Source organism: Xenopus laevis, chromosome 8S (genome assembly GCF_017654675.1).
Source record: "Xenopus laevis strain J_2021 chromosome 8S, Xenopus_laevis_v10.1, whole genome shotgun sequence".
In the NCBI taxonomy this organism is placed as follows: domain Eukaryota; kingdom Metazoa; phylum Chordata; class Amphibia; order Anura; family Pipidae; genus Xenopus; species Xenopus laevis.
The window spans coordinates 65441409-65455561 of record NC_054386.1 but is presented as its reverse complement, the minus strand read 5'-3'; the positions used below and the strand labels follow the sequence as shown (position 1 = coordinate 65455561).

General features: G+C 40.3%; 1 protein-coding gene across 1 annotated transcript in view; it reads right to left on the bottom strand.

Moving 5' to 3' along the window:
- aff2.S (AF4/FMR2 family member 2 S homeolog) overlaps nucleotides 1-13051 on the bottom strand; it is a 309129-nt gene extending 296078 nt beyond the window's left edge. The window contains exon 1 of the mRNA XM_018233013.2: nucleotides 12590-13051. Coding sequence (XP_018088502.1) covers nucleotides 12590-12636 — 47 coding nt within the window. The 5' untranslated portion in view covers nucleotides 12637-13051. The remainder of the gene's footprint in view (nucleotides 1-12589) is intronic.
- Nucleotides 13052-14153: the final 1102 nt, after the last annotated feature.

Here is a 14153-nt window from a genome sequence, read left to right as displayed (position 1 = left end):
ATGGGACTAGCAGGGCTGGAAATAGGGGTAGGCAGAATAGGCACGTGCCTAGGACGCTAAGCTGAGGGGGCGCCAGGCACGTACCTTCTCTGTCGCTTCCCTATGTCCGGTCCCATCTCTCCCTGCGGTTTCCTTGTCAATTAGAGCTTCCGAGCATTTGGTTCGCGCATGCAGGCACAAGCGTCATTTCGCCAATGCATGCGCCCAGCCATCGTCGGGACTGCCAGGTTGCCTAGGGTGCCTGCCCGGCTCTGGAGACTAGACAAGTTGTCAGTTTCCCGGGTGCCCCTAATCATGTTATTTGTGTTCAGTCTTCAGTCGCTTATACTGCTGCACTACAAGTTGGAGTGATGTTGCCCTCCTCCCTTTCACTTCCATCAGCAACCTTAGAACTAAACAATAGGAAGGTAACAGGATAACAGCTCCTTGACATCTGCTTCCTAAAATGCTCCTATGCCCCACCTAGTGGTATTTATGAGAATAGAAGCAAGAGTAAGTCACTCCATCCTAATTGCGACACCTGCAGTTACTTTGTAGTGGCGTGCGGGTTGGGAAAAACTCATCCTGCACCCATCCCTAATCTGTTGCTCCTCCACCTGCACCTGACCCTAACCCGATGCACTCCCACACCACGGCCTGCACATCACTATTACTTTCAGTAGCAGAAAAAATAACTTATATGAAAGCAGTTCCATTGTGAAGTGCTGATACAATGACCTGAGATGGCTGCCTACACACCAATATTACAACTAAAAAATACTTTTATTGGTTCAAGGATAACATTTTAAATGGTAGAATGAATAAACAGTGTATACCATAAAAATCACAGCACAATCCCTTTAAATACAGGTGCTGCAAAAATGCAGAGAATGAGGCAAGTCATTTAATTTTGCTTCCAAAACCCAAATGTTACTATTAAAAATACTTAGAAAATGAGATCCCGTCCCTTTAATTTAACATGCTTTACATCTAACTGTTTTCTTTTCTTACTGCAGAAGCTGCAAAAATGTTGCTTTATAATTTACTAAATGTTCATAGGTGATGTTCAAAATGAGCTAAATAAATGGCTGCTGATTATAATCTTCACATTTCCCAGAGGGATAGGATACCACAATGAAAAATGATTGTTCTGAGTAACGCTGCAAATGCAACTGGAAACTGGGTGAAAATCTTAATGGATTCAGTGGTGTTTAGTAACAGGAAAAGAACGGCTTCAACGTCACGAATCCCCAATTAGAGAATGGCCTTACAGAGAGAAGCTCTTTGGGGAAAATACGTTATGTCAGCTCATAAGCCGACTTCATTCTTGCATATCGCCAGCATCACTTAATTAACGTGGAGTAAAATACATACTTAGCCTTGTCAAAGCTAAGGTCAGCAGTAGCCCAAAATGCGATTGTAGCTCCGGTAATCTGTTTATTGGTGCCGGTTAATGTGAGACAGATATGGTTCATAAAATAATTATTATTCAGTTAAATGATCTAACCTCCGTCACAGTGTTAACCTGTTCTCATCAAACGCACGAGCTACCCAGAAATCAGATATTCGAACCAAAGCTAATAAATTATGAAATCTTGCCACCATTATGGAAACCTTCCACCAAAAATGTATACCGATCCTTTTTTGTTGTTGTTGTTGCACATTTAATATATATTTTAAACGTACAAATGCTAATAAAATATATTTAATCACAAAAAAAATCAGTGAGGAATATACAACTTTTGGACAACACAATGACACAGTCCAGGTTCTTCTTTGTAAAAGACCATCCCCCAACTCTACCAAATTGCTAACAGTTATTATGGAGTCACAAGGTTCATGGGAAAGAGATAGGAAAAGAGTCAGTTTCAACATCTGATTATCAGGCACCACCACACCATGCACACTGAATACATCAGAAGAAAAATGAACGTGACGTTTGTGTGCCAATGAAACAAGACTGGCCTGGGAAGAGCTCTCATGCTTTGATTCATCCAGTGGATAAAATATCCGAAAGAAATCCTCACACAAGCTGCTCAATTCGTCTCTGATAAGTAAACTTTAAGAAAAATGCACACTTGTTCTTTATATTGTTTTTTTTCTTTGCAGAGGAAATAAATCAGGCATTGAAAATACATTTAGGAGTTTTAGAATATTGAGTTCTGTTAATGGCAGTCTGCCACAATGTCAGAAAACTAATAGGTATCCTGAGTACTCATTATTTATCCAACTTACGTGAAATTGTGCAGTCGGTAACTGAAGACAGATTTATTGTTGCAATACGAAAGCTTCTAAAATTTTGTTCCTTAACAGTATAAACATCCGGATACATCGACGCCCGTGTAAAAATGCAAGAAAAGGATTTTTGAACATGAGCCGTCACCTTCCTTATGGTATTTGTTTTGGTGTGTGCTTTGACCCTTTTTGGAGAATGATGAATTTAAAGAAGGGATAGGAAAGGATTACAACTTAGGAACGGATAAGATCTCTTATGGAGAGCTGAGCTGCAGCATTTGTGTTATAGCTGCCACAGTTCTTAACATGAGGAGCTCAATTCAAACGATTGTTGCAGATGATGAAATCCAATCCAAAAGTTGTTTTGCTGTCTGGATGTCATTCTCAGGATCATAATCTATCACTCCCTTTTATTTTCAATGCCTGGCTGTCTTTCTTAGAAAACCACAACTGCCTGACTAGCACTTTTTAACATGCACTGCTTATGTTAATCACTTTGCCTAGTGGTACTGTATTGGTATGAGGAAATACAGCGTTCAGATGAGCAAATTTATAGGAGGACTGGGGGATCCCTAAGGGACCTAAGACCATGAGTTGTTCTCTAAATTCTTACCTAAGGCTCTCTAGAGAAGATTGTGACCTGCCACCTTTTGAATGCCACTAAGTCAACGTATAAAAATAGATCATAGCAAATATATGAAGCCTGAAGAACTGTGGTGCCACAGGTCAGAGTGTTTAGCTGTCTATGAAGCATGGGTGGGATGGGGTGGCATAGTAGCAACAACTTTGAAACTTCCACCTGCATAATGTTGCTTTGTCTTTTATGAGTGTCCCCTGAGGTTGGGTGCAACTAGGAACATACCCACTTTCATACAGATTATCTGCCTCTGAGTCAATAAATAGATCCAAAAGCCTAGTAAATAATATAGTACTAATATATAGCAGAGCATTTCACCTCCACTAATTGGCTAATTACAGCATCAATTAGCAATGCACTACTGACAAACAGTATGTTTATAGAGGAAATGAAGCCAAAGTTACCAAACTAAGAGATAGAGATAAGCAAACTGTGTTACAGTTTTTCCATGTCTGTTTAGGTGAGAAAACATACACGCAGTCTCTTGTGCCAGGGTCAGACTGGGACCCACTATTGCTGCTGCTCCCAACCTCCCTCCTGGCCCCCGGTTTCAGCTATGAGCAGATAAAAAGGAGGAGCGTTGCAGGTGGGGGTACGGGGGTGCCTGTGGTTTCTTTGCTGCTCTGCCGCCCAGTCCGACCCTGGTTGTGCCAGAAAAAAATAAATGCAGACATCATTAGTTCCTGTTTTTTGCCTTCCTCAACGACCATTTGAATTGGAGTGCTCCCCAGGCCTTGAACATATATCTAAAGAGCTGTCTGGGTGCCATGTTTGAAAAAAAAAATGTCAACATGGGAGACTTTGTTTTCCTTTAAAGGACAGTTGTAGCATAGTGTTTCTCTAACAAGGTAGGGAATGTACATGCTAATAATAAGGTTTGCTTATCACTACTAAGAAAACCTTACTGTATATCTCAAAAACAATAAGCAAAAATAATAAAAATCCATTTGTGAGACAAATTAATTAGGCAGCCACTACAGGTGGATTTCCTGTAATAGCAATAATTCCCCTTTCATCCTCATTTCATTACAGTTTGTAAGTTTGTAACCAGAAAAACACAAATCTTTATGCCATATCTGATTGAATGTAACCCTACAACTCTGCTTTGGCTTCTGCAATGTAGAAAAACAATCCCAGGTACTCACAAGAGCATTCTTAATATATATATGCACTTGCTTGTCTCATTATGGAGACCAAGTTTTATATTTCTAATTGTAGTGTTCTAATTCTTTCAAACACAAGTCAATGGAGGAAAGGTAATCTTTTCTCAGGGAAAACCCAATATCATTTTCATTATTACTTTTATTATACTGTACCTAGTATTGTACACAGACTTCCTGTCCTGTAGGATTTACAATGTTATGAGCACAATTATTATTGCTTGTTCTTTTTATAAAATAAATACAAAACATGTCTTTTTTTCAGGGACTTGCTGAATCGATCTGGTGTTTAAGATCAGTGCTATTGTTCAACTCTGGCACAAGATAGCAAGGGATGGCTTATAACTGATTCTGACCAAATGACACAGTTAAAAAGGCAAAAGGCTTTGGTAAATGGTAAAACTTTCTTAAAGGGTAGTTCACCTTCCAAGCAGTACACCAGAAATAATGAATGTTTTTCAGTTTGTATGTTGTTTTTTAGTTTTACTAAGATTAATGTTTCCATTTTACTTTTCACTCTGTGGTGTTTGCCAGTAGTACCTCAGGAAGCCAACGTGCCAATCCTCAAGTGGCTCCATCAGTCTTTTACACAGTAATCCAAGAGGTCCATGACACAGTGGCCCCAGCATTTCATTACACTGTTGATCAATATTTTTATGACACAGTGGGGGTTATTTATCAACATTGGGCAAATTTGCCTGGGGCCCACCTGGGCTGTTGTCGCAGGGCCCCCCGCTGCCGGGTTCCCCCGCTGCGTGCACTTTGTATTTGCCGCGACCTGCGGCAGGAAGATTACCACGGGGAGCTGTACTGGGCCAGCAAGGCCCCCAACAGCCGGGGGCCCATCAGGTTTTTTCCCGGTGCTCCGCTGGCCAAGGAGAATACATTTGTTGATGCAAGCAACATGGGTATAATGGCAATATGCTTTGTGGAGATAATTAATTATGCCTTTAAATTTTACCTTACCAATAAACTATTTTTTTTCTTTTTTTACTATCCAATTAATGTATGTGTGATAATATTATAAACAATTTTCCCTACTTTATTCTGAACAGGTCAATTAGAATTTAATACACTGATAAATTGTGTTGTAAATGTATATACATATGCATCAACAAAATGTGATCACTGATTTATTATTACAGATATATTCTTCAGCAGTGAACAACAGAATCTGTCCAATACAGGACACAAGCTAACAATATAAGAAAAACAATCTTACATTAATAAAAAGTCTTGGATTGGTATTTTATTTAGACATTGTACTGTCTTCACTTCTCATTCGTTAAGCAGCACATAGCTCTCTCTCTCTCTCTCTCTCTCTCTCTCTCTCTCTGTAAATTTTTTATAAAACAATAAAACAATTATTCATACTAGAATTTCTGAAAAGTTTCCACAGTATATTTTACACCAGGCTGTCAGATTTGCACATGCTGGTGGCCAAGGACCTACTGGAAATATGTAATGTGATTAAAAAGGCTTCATACACGATTCAGGTCTTCTAAAAGCTCTTAGCACTGTATTTTTCTGGCCCTAAGCATTCCACTATTTTTTGAGCTTCCTTACCGCTTCTTTAACTAATAACTAGGTTATAATGGTCACCCAGCAATTATTTCAGGGATTATCCAGCTCCATTGTTTGGAAAAATTAGCTCTGCTTGGTTTTCCAGGATATCCATCATGTAAATACAAAAAACAGCTAGTAACCTGACAGGAAAACCATGTAGAAAGAAGCAGGAATGTAATGCCTTTGTAGCTGCAATTAAATGTTACTGGGACTGCATATTGAAACTATAGTACTCTTCCAGCTGGTTACTCTGTAGCAGAGACTCACTAACAGGAAACAGCAACTCAGTTATAGGAACAGTTATTGAAACTTTTCCAGCAAATAAAAAGTATCATTAAAAAGGGGCTACCTGATTTCTGCACTAATAAGTTCATTTGCAGAAAAAAGACAGTGATCTACAAAGTTGCATCTAAAGGCAAATAGAAAATGAATGTATATGTGCCCAGTATGTTCCTTTATTAAAGTCCAAATGGTAAAAACTCAAAAAATTCCAGTTCTTTTTTTACTATAAATTTTTAATGGAAAAAACCCTCAAATTTTTCGAGACATATTATAACCAGAGGATGTAATAAGTCAGAATACGAAAATACCTGTCGAGGACCTGTAGAAGTCAATGGCAGATTTGCAATTTGAATATATTATTATTATCTGCGCTGGCTTTTTTACGATAATCCAAACATTTCAGGCTTTTCCGCAGATTTCACAAAAAATACAGATTTTTCAGGCGTTGAAAACGAAAGATTCGGATTTTCAAGCAACAATCCGAAAAAGGCCAGTTTTCACGCAAGTTTCGTCCAGTTTTTGTCGACCAATTTTTTTTTGTCGTTTTTTAATGATAAATCCAACCAAACACTAGTAAGTCATTTTTGGTAGCTTAAGGCACAAAATGTCTCAATGTCTTAAAGGGGTGGTTCACCTTTAAGGTAACTCTTAAGCTGACCATAGATGTAAAGATTTTTAAAATATCTTTTTGTTATCATGAGACTACAATTATCTCAAAACGATCGTTTAAATGTACGATCTGTCCATCAACTAAGAAGACCATTTCAAGTTATATTGCCAGGAAAAAAAAGGGTAACTGCCTGCTTGGCCCTGCAAACATAGATAGATTGAACTGGAACCGCTAAAAATGTTTTAACCTGGACGATCACTTTTCTGACAGATGACGGTCGAAAAATCGTAAAATGCACGATCATTCGATTCCTACTAACTTCACAATAATTATTGCACTGAAATCGATTGTTCACCTACGAAAAATCTTTGCGTCTATGGGTATCTCTATAATGTTATAAAATGGCCAATTGCATGGCTATATTAGCTATGTCCCACTCCCTTCCTACCTGCACTTGCTGCTCTACTCTGCACTGTGTATGTTTAGTCCTGGGACATATTCAATGTGCTCCTGTGAGCACTGTTATATTTTATATTTTAAATTCATTTTCTATTTTTAGCGGCTTCTAAGAAATTATCAGTTTTAGACTGCAACCTGTTTTTCACTCTGAGTCAGAATGTGAGCGTTCCTAACTGACTAGGTGCCAGCTGCATAGTTAGTTAACCTCGGGTTGTTGACACTCTGGGGCAAATTCACTAAGATTCGTAGTTGCGCCAGGCATAACTTCGCCGCACTTCGCCGCACTTTGCCACACTTCGCCAGTCGTAGTTTCGCCAGCGCTTCGCAAATTCACTAAAATCCGAAGTTGCGCTCAGGGGTAGCGTAAGGTTGCGAAGTTGCGCTAGCGTTGATTCGCTAAGTGAAGCGAAGTTACGCTAGCGATGGTTAATTTGCAAACGGCGCCAAATTCAAATTTCAATGGAGGAATACGTATCAGCACTACAAATGCCTAGAAAACCTTCAAAACATCAAATAAAAATTGTATTTTGCCCTACACATGTGCCCACTGTATAGGTTAGTTGCCATGAGTCAGGAAATGTAGGAGGGAAGGAGGGGAGCCCCAAAAAAAATTGCGATCTTTTTCAGCCTATCACCCATAATGTAGAAAACACACCAGCGTTTTTTGACTTTTTTTGAAGCAATCCCTATCTACTCTATTGCGCTTCGCCTGGTCTGAGGTGGCGAAGGAAGTCTAGCGTAAAAGGTAGCATTCAGTACACTGCACGCGTTAGTGAATTTGCGTAGTTACGTCCGTAGCGATAATTTGCCAGGCGTAAGGGTGCGAAGTAACACTAGCGAATCTACGCCAGTGTTCGTTAGTGAATTTGCGCAGTAACGAAAATGCCAAACGCTAGCGAAGTAACGCTAACGTTCGGCGCTTAGTGAATTTGCCCCTCTGACTCTGTTTGAAAGCAGTTGAGCTGAAAGCCTGGTATTACCAGCATAAAACATCTCAGAAACCACTAAAAATATAAAATTCATTTAAATTAAAAAAAAAAACGTGCTCAGAGGAGAAATCTAAATTCACATACATTTTTAGCTATTGTTTAATTTCACCAATTTAATTTAAACAATTTCTTCAGACACTGCTTTCTTTGTGAACTGCCTAAGGCCAGAACTAGCTGTAAGTAGCAGAGGAAGCATCTAAGCAGCTCTTTATTAGACCAGCTCCTTGTCTCTCCTCAACCTTCCTGCTTCATCTGCTCTGTATCTGCCACTGACTCTTCCAGACAGAGGGAGATGGTTTGGTGGGTGCAGATTGCCACCATTACCTTGTGTGTCCATCTGACCTCTAGTGAATGATCAAGAGTTGGACACATATGCTGACTTTAGAGCAACATATAAGATGGAGGAAACTCCATTGTGACTGATTTGATCCTTTAGATCAGAGTCATCTAGTGTGGCCCAGTTCAGTGCAACGTGCTCCGATAAGGAACCATGCAAGCACATATAACAAGTGTGTCAGGAGCTGTGAATTTAAGTGAACCCTGCAATGCCACTGACGTTATGTTTAAGGTGGTTGGCTGCATGAAAAGTCAGTCCCAAGAAGCTGTTTAATGTCAGCAATGCTCATTGCCAAAAATAAGAAACAATTGAGTATCAATGGAAAAACATGCTACATGTAACAATCACAAGCATGCCTCTCAGCTGCCGCTCAATTGGCTGCAATAACTGGCAGTGCCCCATAATAAACTGCTGGATGCCAGGCATGCTAACTGCAAGACTAGAGCGCCCACACTCCACTGTATCTTATAATAATAGTAAAATAACACCTATTGGAAAATAATATCTACATATAAACATTTTCACATAGGTAAATAATATCAGGCTGTGCTTATGGACAGGCAAGTGAAGGTCTGTATGACATGCACAGCCCAGGCTGCAACTGAAACAGTCCATCTTTTGTCTCCATGCTGATGTGGTATGCAATGAGCCCGTGCACATATACAGGAGAGAAACCTGGCCTGCAGATGGCTTTCTCTTGGGTTTTGAAAGCCACACGGAGACCTTTGAACTTGCTATTTATATAACAGTTTACAGAGTTTATGTTTCTTCCTGCATAACTGGCAGTTTGCTGCTTTAGCTGTAATGAGGCCACTTGCAAGACATGATATACAAGTAAAACAAATTGATCTGGTGTTTTTTTTTTTTCCCTGTCGGGATAAACTGCTTACATGCGCCTACATGTGGCACTGGAGATACATTTAGTATTTCAAATTGGCTTCACATCTGACTATGGAAATGCCACTTGTTTGGAGGAATATCTGGTTTTGATAAAAACTCCATTTACCAGGGATGGTTTTGAATAAACTGTATACAATAGTTCATACTCATTGCACAAATTGCATATGGTTCCACAGATTCATATAATGCTAGAACATAACAGTCTTATACATTTTATAGTAGTTACTTTTTCTGTAATCACTGCTTCTTCTCATTTCAAGCAAAAATCCCCTGATTTACCATGAATCTATTTTATGCATTAACCGCCTAAGGATCAAGGTACTGAAACATAACTTTCATAAACCTCTTAGAATCAGTACAAAAGCAGCTTAGAGTCTCATGCAAGGAAACTTTTTCAGTGAGATCTTTACTTGACTGTTATACATACAGAGCTTCCCCAACGCGTTTCTTGGCAGAGAGCTTCCAAAAAAAAAAAGCTCCATACTCATTTTAAAGCACAGCCAATACTTGGAAACAAGGGCTGTTTTTAGTAGTATAACAAAACATACTTTACAGGACTGTAGTATTTATGTAAACAATACTATTTGACCTATGGCTCTTCAGCTGTTGTTAAACTACAACTCTTGGGACCCTTGAAACCTTTAAAAAACAACAGGTTTTGCCTACACTGATTTTGCCATTCTTGGAGGTATATTTATTAAAGAGTGACGTTAGAGATCACCACAGTGAAATTCTGCCACTCTCCATTAATTTTTTGTGGGATTTTCAAAAAAGTATTTATCAATGGGTGAAAGTGAACATTCATCCTTTGATAAATAGCCTTTGCAAATCCCATAGAAATGAATGCAGAGTGTCGGAATTTCACTTTAGCGGACTGTGGCGATCTCTAACTTCTAAATATACCTTTGGTGTGTTTATCCCTGGGACCTCAGCTATAGTTACACCCCATAAGGACAGCTCTGTCCATGCAAAAGGATGTTTTCATATGTTAATTTCAAAATTCACTGTTAATTATACCTGGAATGAAAAATCACCATAAAGACAATAGCAAGTAAAACAAGGGATGCCTATATTCTGGGGAATTCCTCCACATAATTGGAAGAATAAACTTTTGCCATTGTATGGAACTGTATTTCTCTGCCAAAACAATTATTACATAAATTTACATGAAGTAATTAGAGCTTATTTTCTGTTTCATTCATCAAGCCTAAAATAATGGCAGATAACAGTAGAGCCCTTAGCTACAAAACTTCTGCTGGCGGGGGGGGGGGGGACACACAAAAAGAAAGGTTGTCTGGGATCACAGGGCCACGAATACATAACATGGTCTGCTTATTTTGTACATGCCTGAAGCATATGCTATTCTATAAACAATTTCAATCCTTGCAGCAATGGGAAAGCACACAATTAAAACAGGTCTGCCTATGTTGTAGTGGGGGTTACTGCACCTCACTAGTAAATAATGCCTAGAAATATAAAAATATAGTTTAATGACCCTGTCAGCAACCAGCATCCATCATTAACGCCCCCTCATTCACAAAGAGAACGCACTGTTTTATAACAGATAACAAGCATCATAAGCACAATGAGTATAAAATAGGTGTAAAATGCCAAACCCCAATAGTCAGTTAAACCCTTCCCCTATGCAGAAAGGATAGGCTACCATAAACTCTAGGAAAATAAGCTTGAATAAATATATTCCTGGCATGCCTTCCATACACCGTCATGTTTGACACATGCTTTCTGTGGTTAAATAACCCTCTAGACAATCAAATCGTGATTATAGGTGGAGAAAATACATAATAAAGCCATATACATTTTTCTGCATAGTGGCAATGTTTGTATCAAACCCATAACTACCAACATCGGCGCAGTTTATCCAACCCAAAAACTCAATGCCATGATTTTTTTGGCAAAATTAATATAAATCAGTTTCAATTTTCTGAGCTCCACATATCATGAATCTGTGTATCTATTTGTACAGCCCAATTACATGGGACAGCATTCCAGTTCTTGGAGGTAGGATTTTCAAAGCAAACACAGAGGTGTCACTAATAGAAATAATACAAATAACAAAATACAGCAATAATAATAATCATAAAGGGAAGTCAGTGCAGTGCAATCCACAGCAACCTGCTACAGTATAACCTGTAGACTTCCAGCCAGTCCCATATGCACACACAAATGTTTACTTTTCCCAAAAGAAACTTTTCAGCAGCAAACACACTGAGCAATATTTCTTGCTAAATTCCATAAGAGACCATTTACATCTGACCATTAGCATTTAAACGAGGGCAGTGATCTCGGAGCATGTTCAGTTTAAGTTTGTCTGGAAGCCTTGCACGACACAAACCTTTGCCAACTGACAGTTCACAGGCTGCACTTCAGTGAGGCATTTCGTTATTTTTAGAACTTGTTTGGAAATAAATGATGACGTTGATGAGAATGATGATGTCACAGATAAAGCAGAAGGGGAGCTGTAGTAGAGAACCAGCTCAGGGTTGCCAGGTTGGCGGTTTTCCAGCCAAATTGGGCTTCTAAGAAAGTACAAACTAGACAAGGTACGATTTGGGCTACTTTTCTTTTTGGCTACTTTTTTTGTCATCTTTGTTCAACAATTTGGCAACTGCCAATCTTAATGTAAGACTACAATACCCAGCATGCAATGGGACTAACTTGTGTAGAACTTGGGAATTACCAGATTTTGGGCTCTGTACCCCAGTCTCCTGTCCCTCTTTAGCATTCTCATGTTTTCCGGTGACTTTCATTAATTTCAGACAATTTTGGTGCAAAAATCTGCTTGCTTACAAATATTTATTGCATATGTATTAGGGCCTTACGGGCCCCTATCGCTCCTGAGCCCCCCTCTGTAATAATGTCCCTGGTGAAAGGTGACTCTGTTCCATTTTGCTTCATGGAAAAATTTGGGCTACTTTTGAAGTGCCTCTTGGCTAGTTTTGGGCTGGTTTTGTAGTCAACTTTGGCTGGTTTTGACAATTAGACCTGGCAACCCAGAAACTGCTGGAGAAGCACACAAATAGATAACACTATCCATCTCTAATGAAAAAAAGTGGCACAGGAACCCCTTCTAGCTGTGACAATGGCAATGAGTAATATCAGAAGTAAGGGAAGAACAGCAGGTGATAGCACTATGTAGGCACTAACCCTCCAGTGAAAAAGGGTGAAACTGTAGTTCAGCAGCGGCACTGCGCTCGCATCTCTCGACTCTTGCAAAGGCTTCATGCCTTCTATCTATCATGCCAGGCAATAGGGTTAAAATGTCAGGGGAAGGGAGAGAAAGAGCCCGTGCCCAGCGCAAACTCCTGTAAGTTGGCTAAAGGCAGCGCAGCTCCGGCGCACTCAGGTACTACGGAACCGTAACAAAGGCACGAGCGGAGCCAAGGAGCTGATGTTCAATGGGGGCGGAACACTTACCACTGCTGATCCAGGTCCCATTCTCGGAAAAAGTCGAATAAATCCATAACCGAGTCAGCGCGATTGAGAGCGATCGGGCAGCCGGGGCAGCAGCAGAGCCAGGGCAGAGGGTGGCAGTGAGCAGAGGGCTGGCAGTTTGCTCGATGGCAGTGACAGTGTCCGCCCCGGTGGAAGCCGAGCTCTGCGCTGGGAGAATGCGAAGCCCCGGCTGGCTGCAAGAGGCAACATCACACACTGCCACACAGACACGGCGAGGAGCGAGAGACAGCGGAGGAGGAGCCAAGGAAGCCACAAGCCGCGACATGGAGCCAGCGAATGATCAAGCCCGGGATCTGGCGAGAGAGCTCTAGTGCCCCACCTCTGGCACAATCAGCTGAACCCCAGCGGCTGCCGCGGCTGGATCGTCAGTGGGTGACAGCAGAAGGGTTCTTATCTGCGACTCCCGAGCTACTGAACGAACGTGTTCCGCCATGAATTACCCGTTTTAGTCGCTTAGTTATGAATGAGGGTGTAGTTCTCCGGTGTTTAATAGCAAAGGGACTTAGAAACCGCGGAATGTTATATGACTTTGTGTTTCCATATGTTTGTCATATATGTACACAGATATAGAACATTCCACTGTTTACAAGTCCCTTTGCCGAACAAAAACCGGAATCTAAGGGGCAAATTCACTAACCAGCGAAAATTCGCCAGCGCTGGCTTTGCGCACATCACAACACTTCGCCAGATGTAAATTCGCATGGAAAACAAAGATCCGAAGTTGCGCACGGGGTACCGAACGCTGAAATCACGCTCAACACTTCGAAGTTACGCTAGCGTTTGCTAATTTGCATACGGCGTGCAGGTAAAGTACAATATGCTGCAGCAAATACATTACACTACACAAGGCCAGGGAACCTTAATAAAATCATATAAAGTTGTTATAATGCCCTACACATGTGCCCACTGTATAGTTTAGGTGCCATATGTTAGCAAATGTAGGGGGGAAGGAGGGTACCCCCCAAAAAAAATTAAAATCTTTTTCAATCTATCACCCTTTAAATATGAAAAAACGCCAGCGTTTCAACTTTTTTTGGAGGAAAAAACTTAGTGAATTTGCGCAGTAATGCTCTTTCGCCAGACCGTTAATTCGACTGGCGTTAGAGTGCGAAGTTGCGCAAGAGTCTATCTCCTTGGCAAAATTATGCCAGCAAAATTACGCCAGCTACCGTTAGTAAATCCACAAAGTGCCGAAATGATGTCACGCTGGCGAATTATCACCAGCGTTAGCCACTTCACCCTTTAGTAAATTTCCTACCTAAATGTATAGGTGTTCACCTCACACATATGCTGTATTATACAAACTGTTTTACAAAGTTTTGCTGCAAAATTGGCATTAAGTGCAGGGTTGCCAGGTCTAGTTTTCAAATCCAGCCAATGTCGACTTCAAAACCAGCCCAAAAAAAGAAGTAGCCCAAAAATAATACAATACATGCAGTGAAAAAAGTCGGATATACTGTATGTGTAGATATGCCTTATTTAAATTTTAAGTGTTTGGCAAATTTTTCCACAAAGCAAAGTGGGA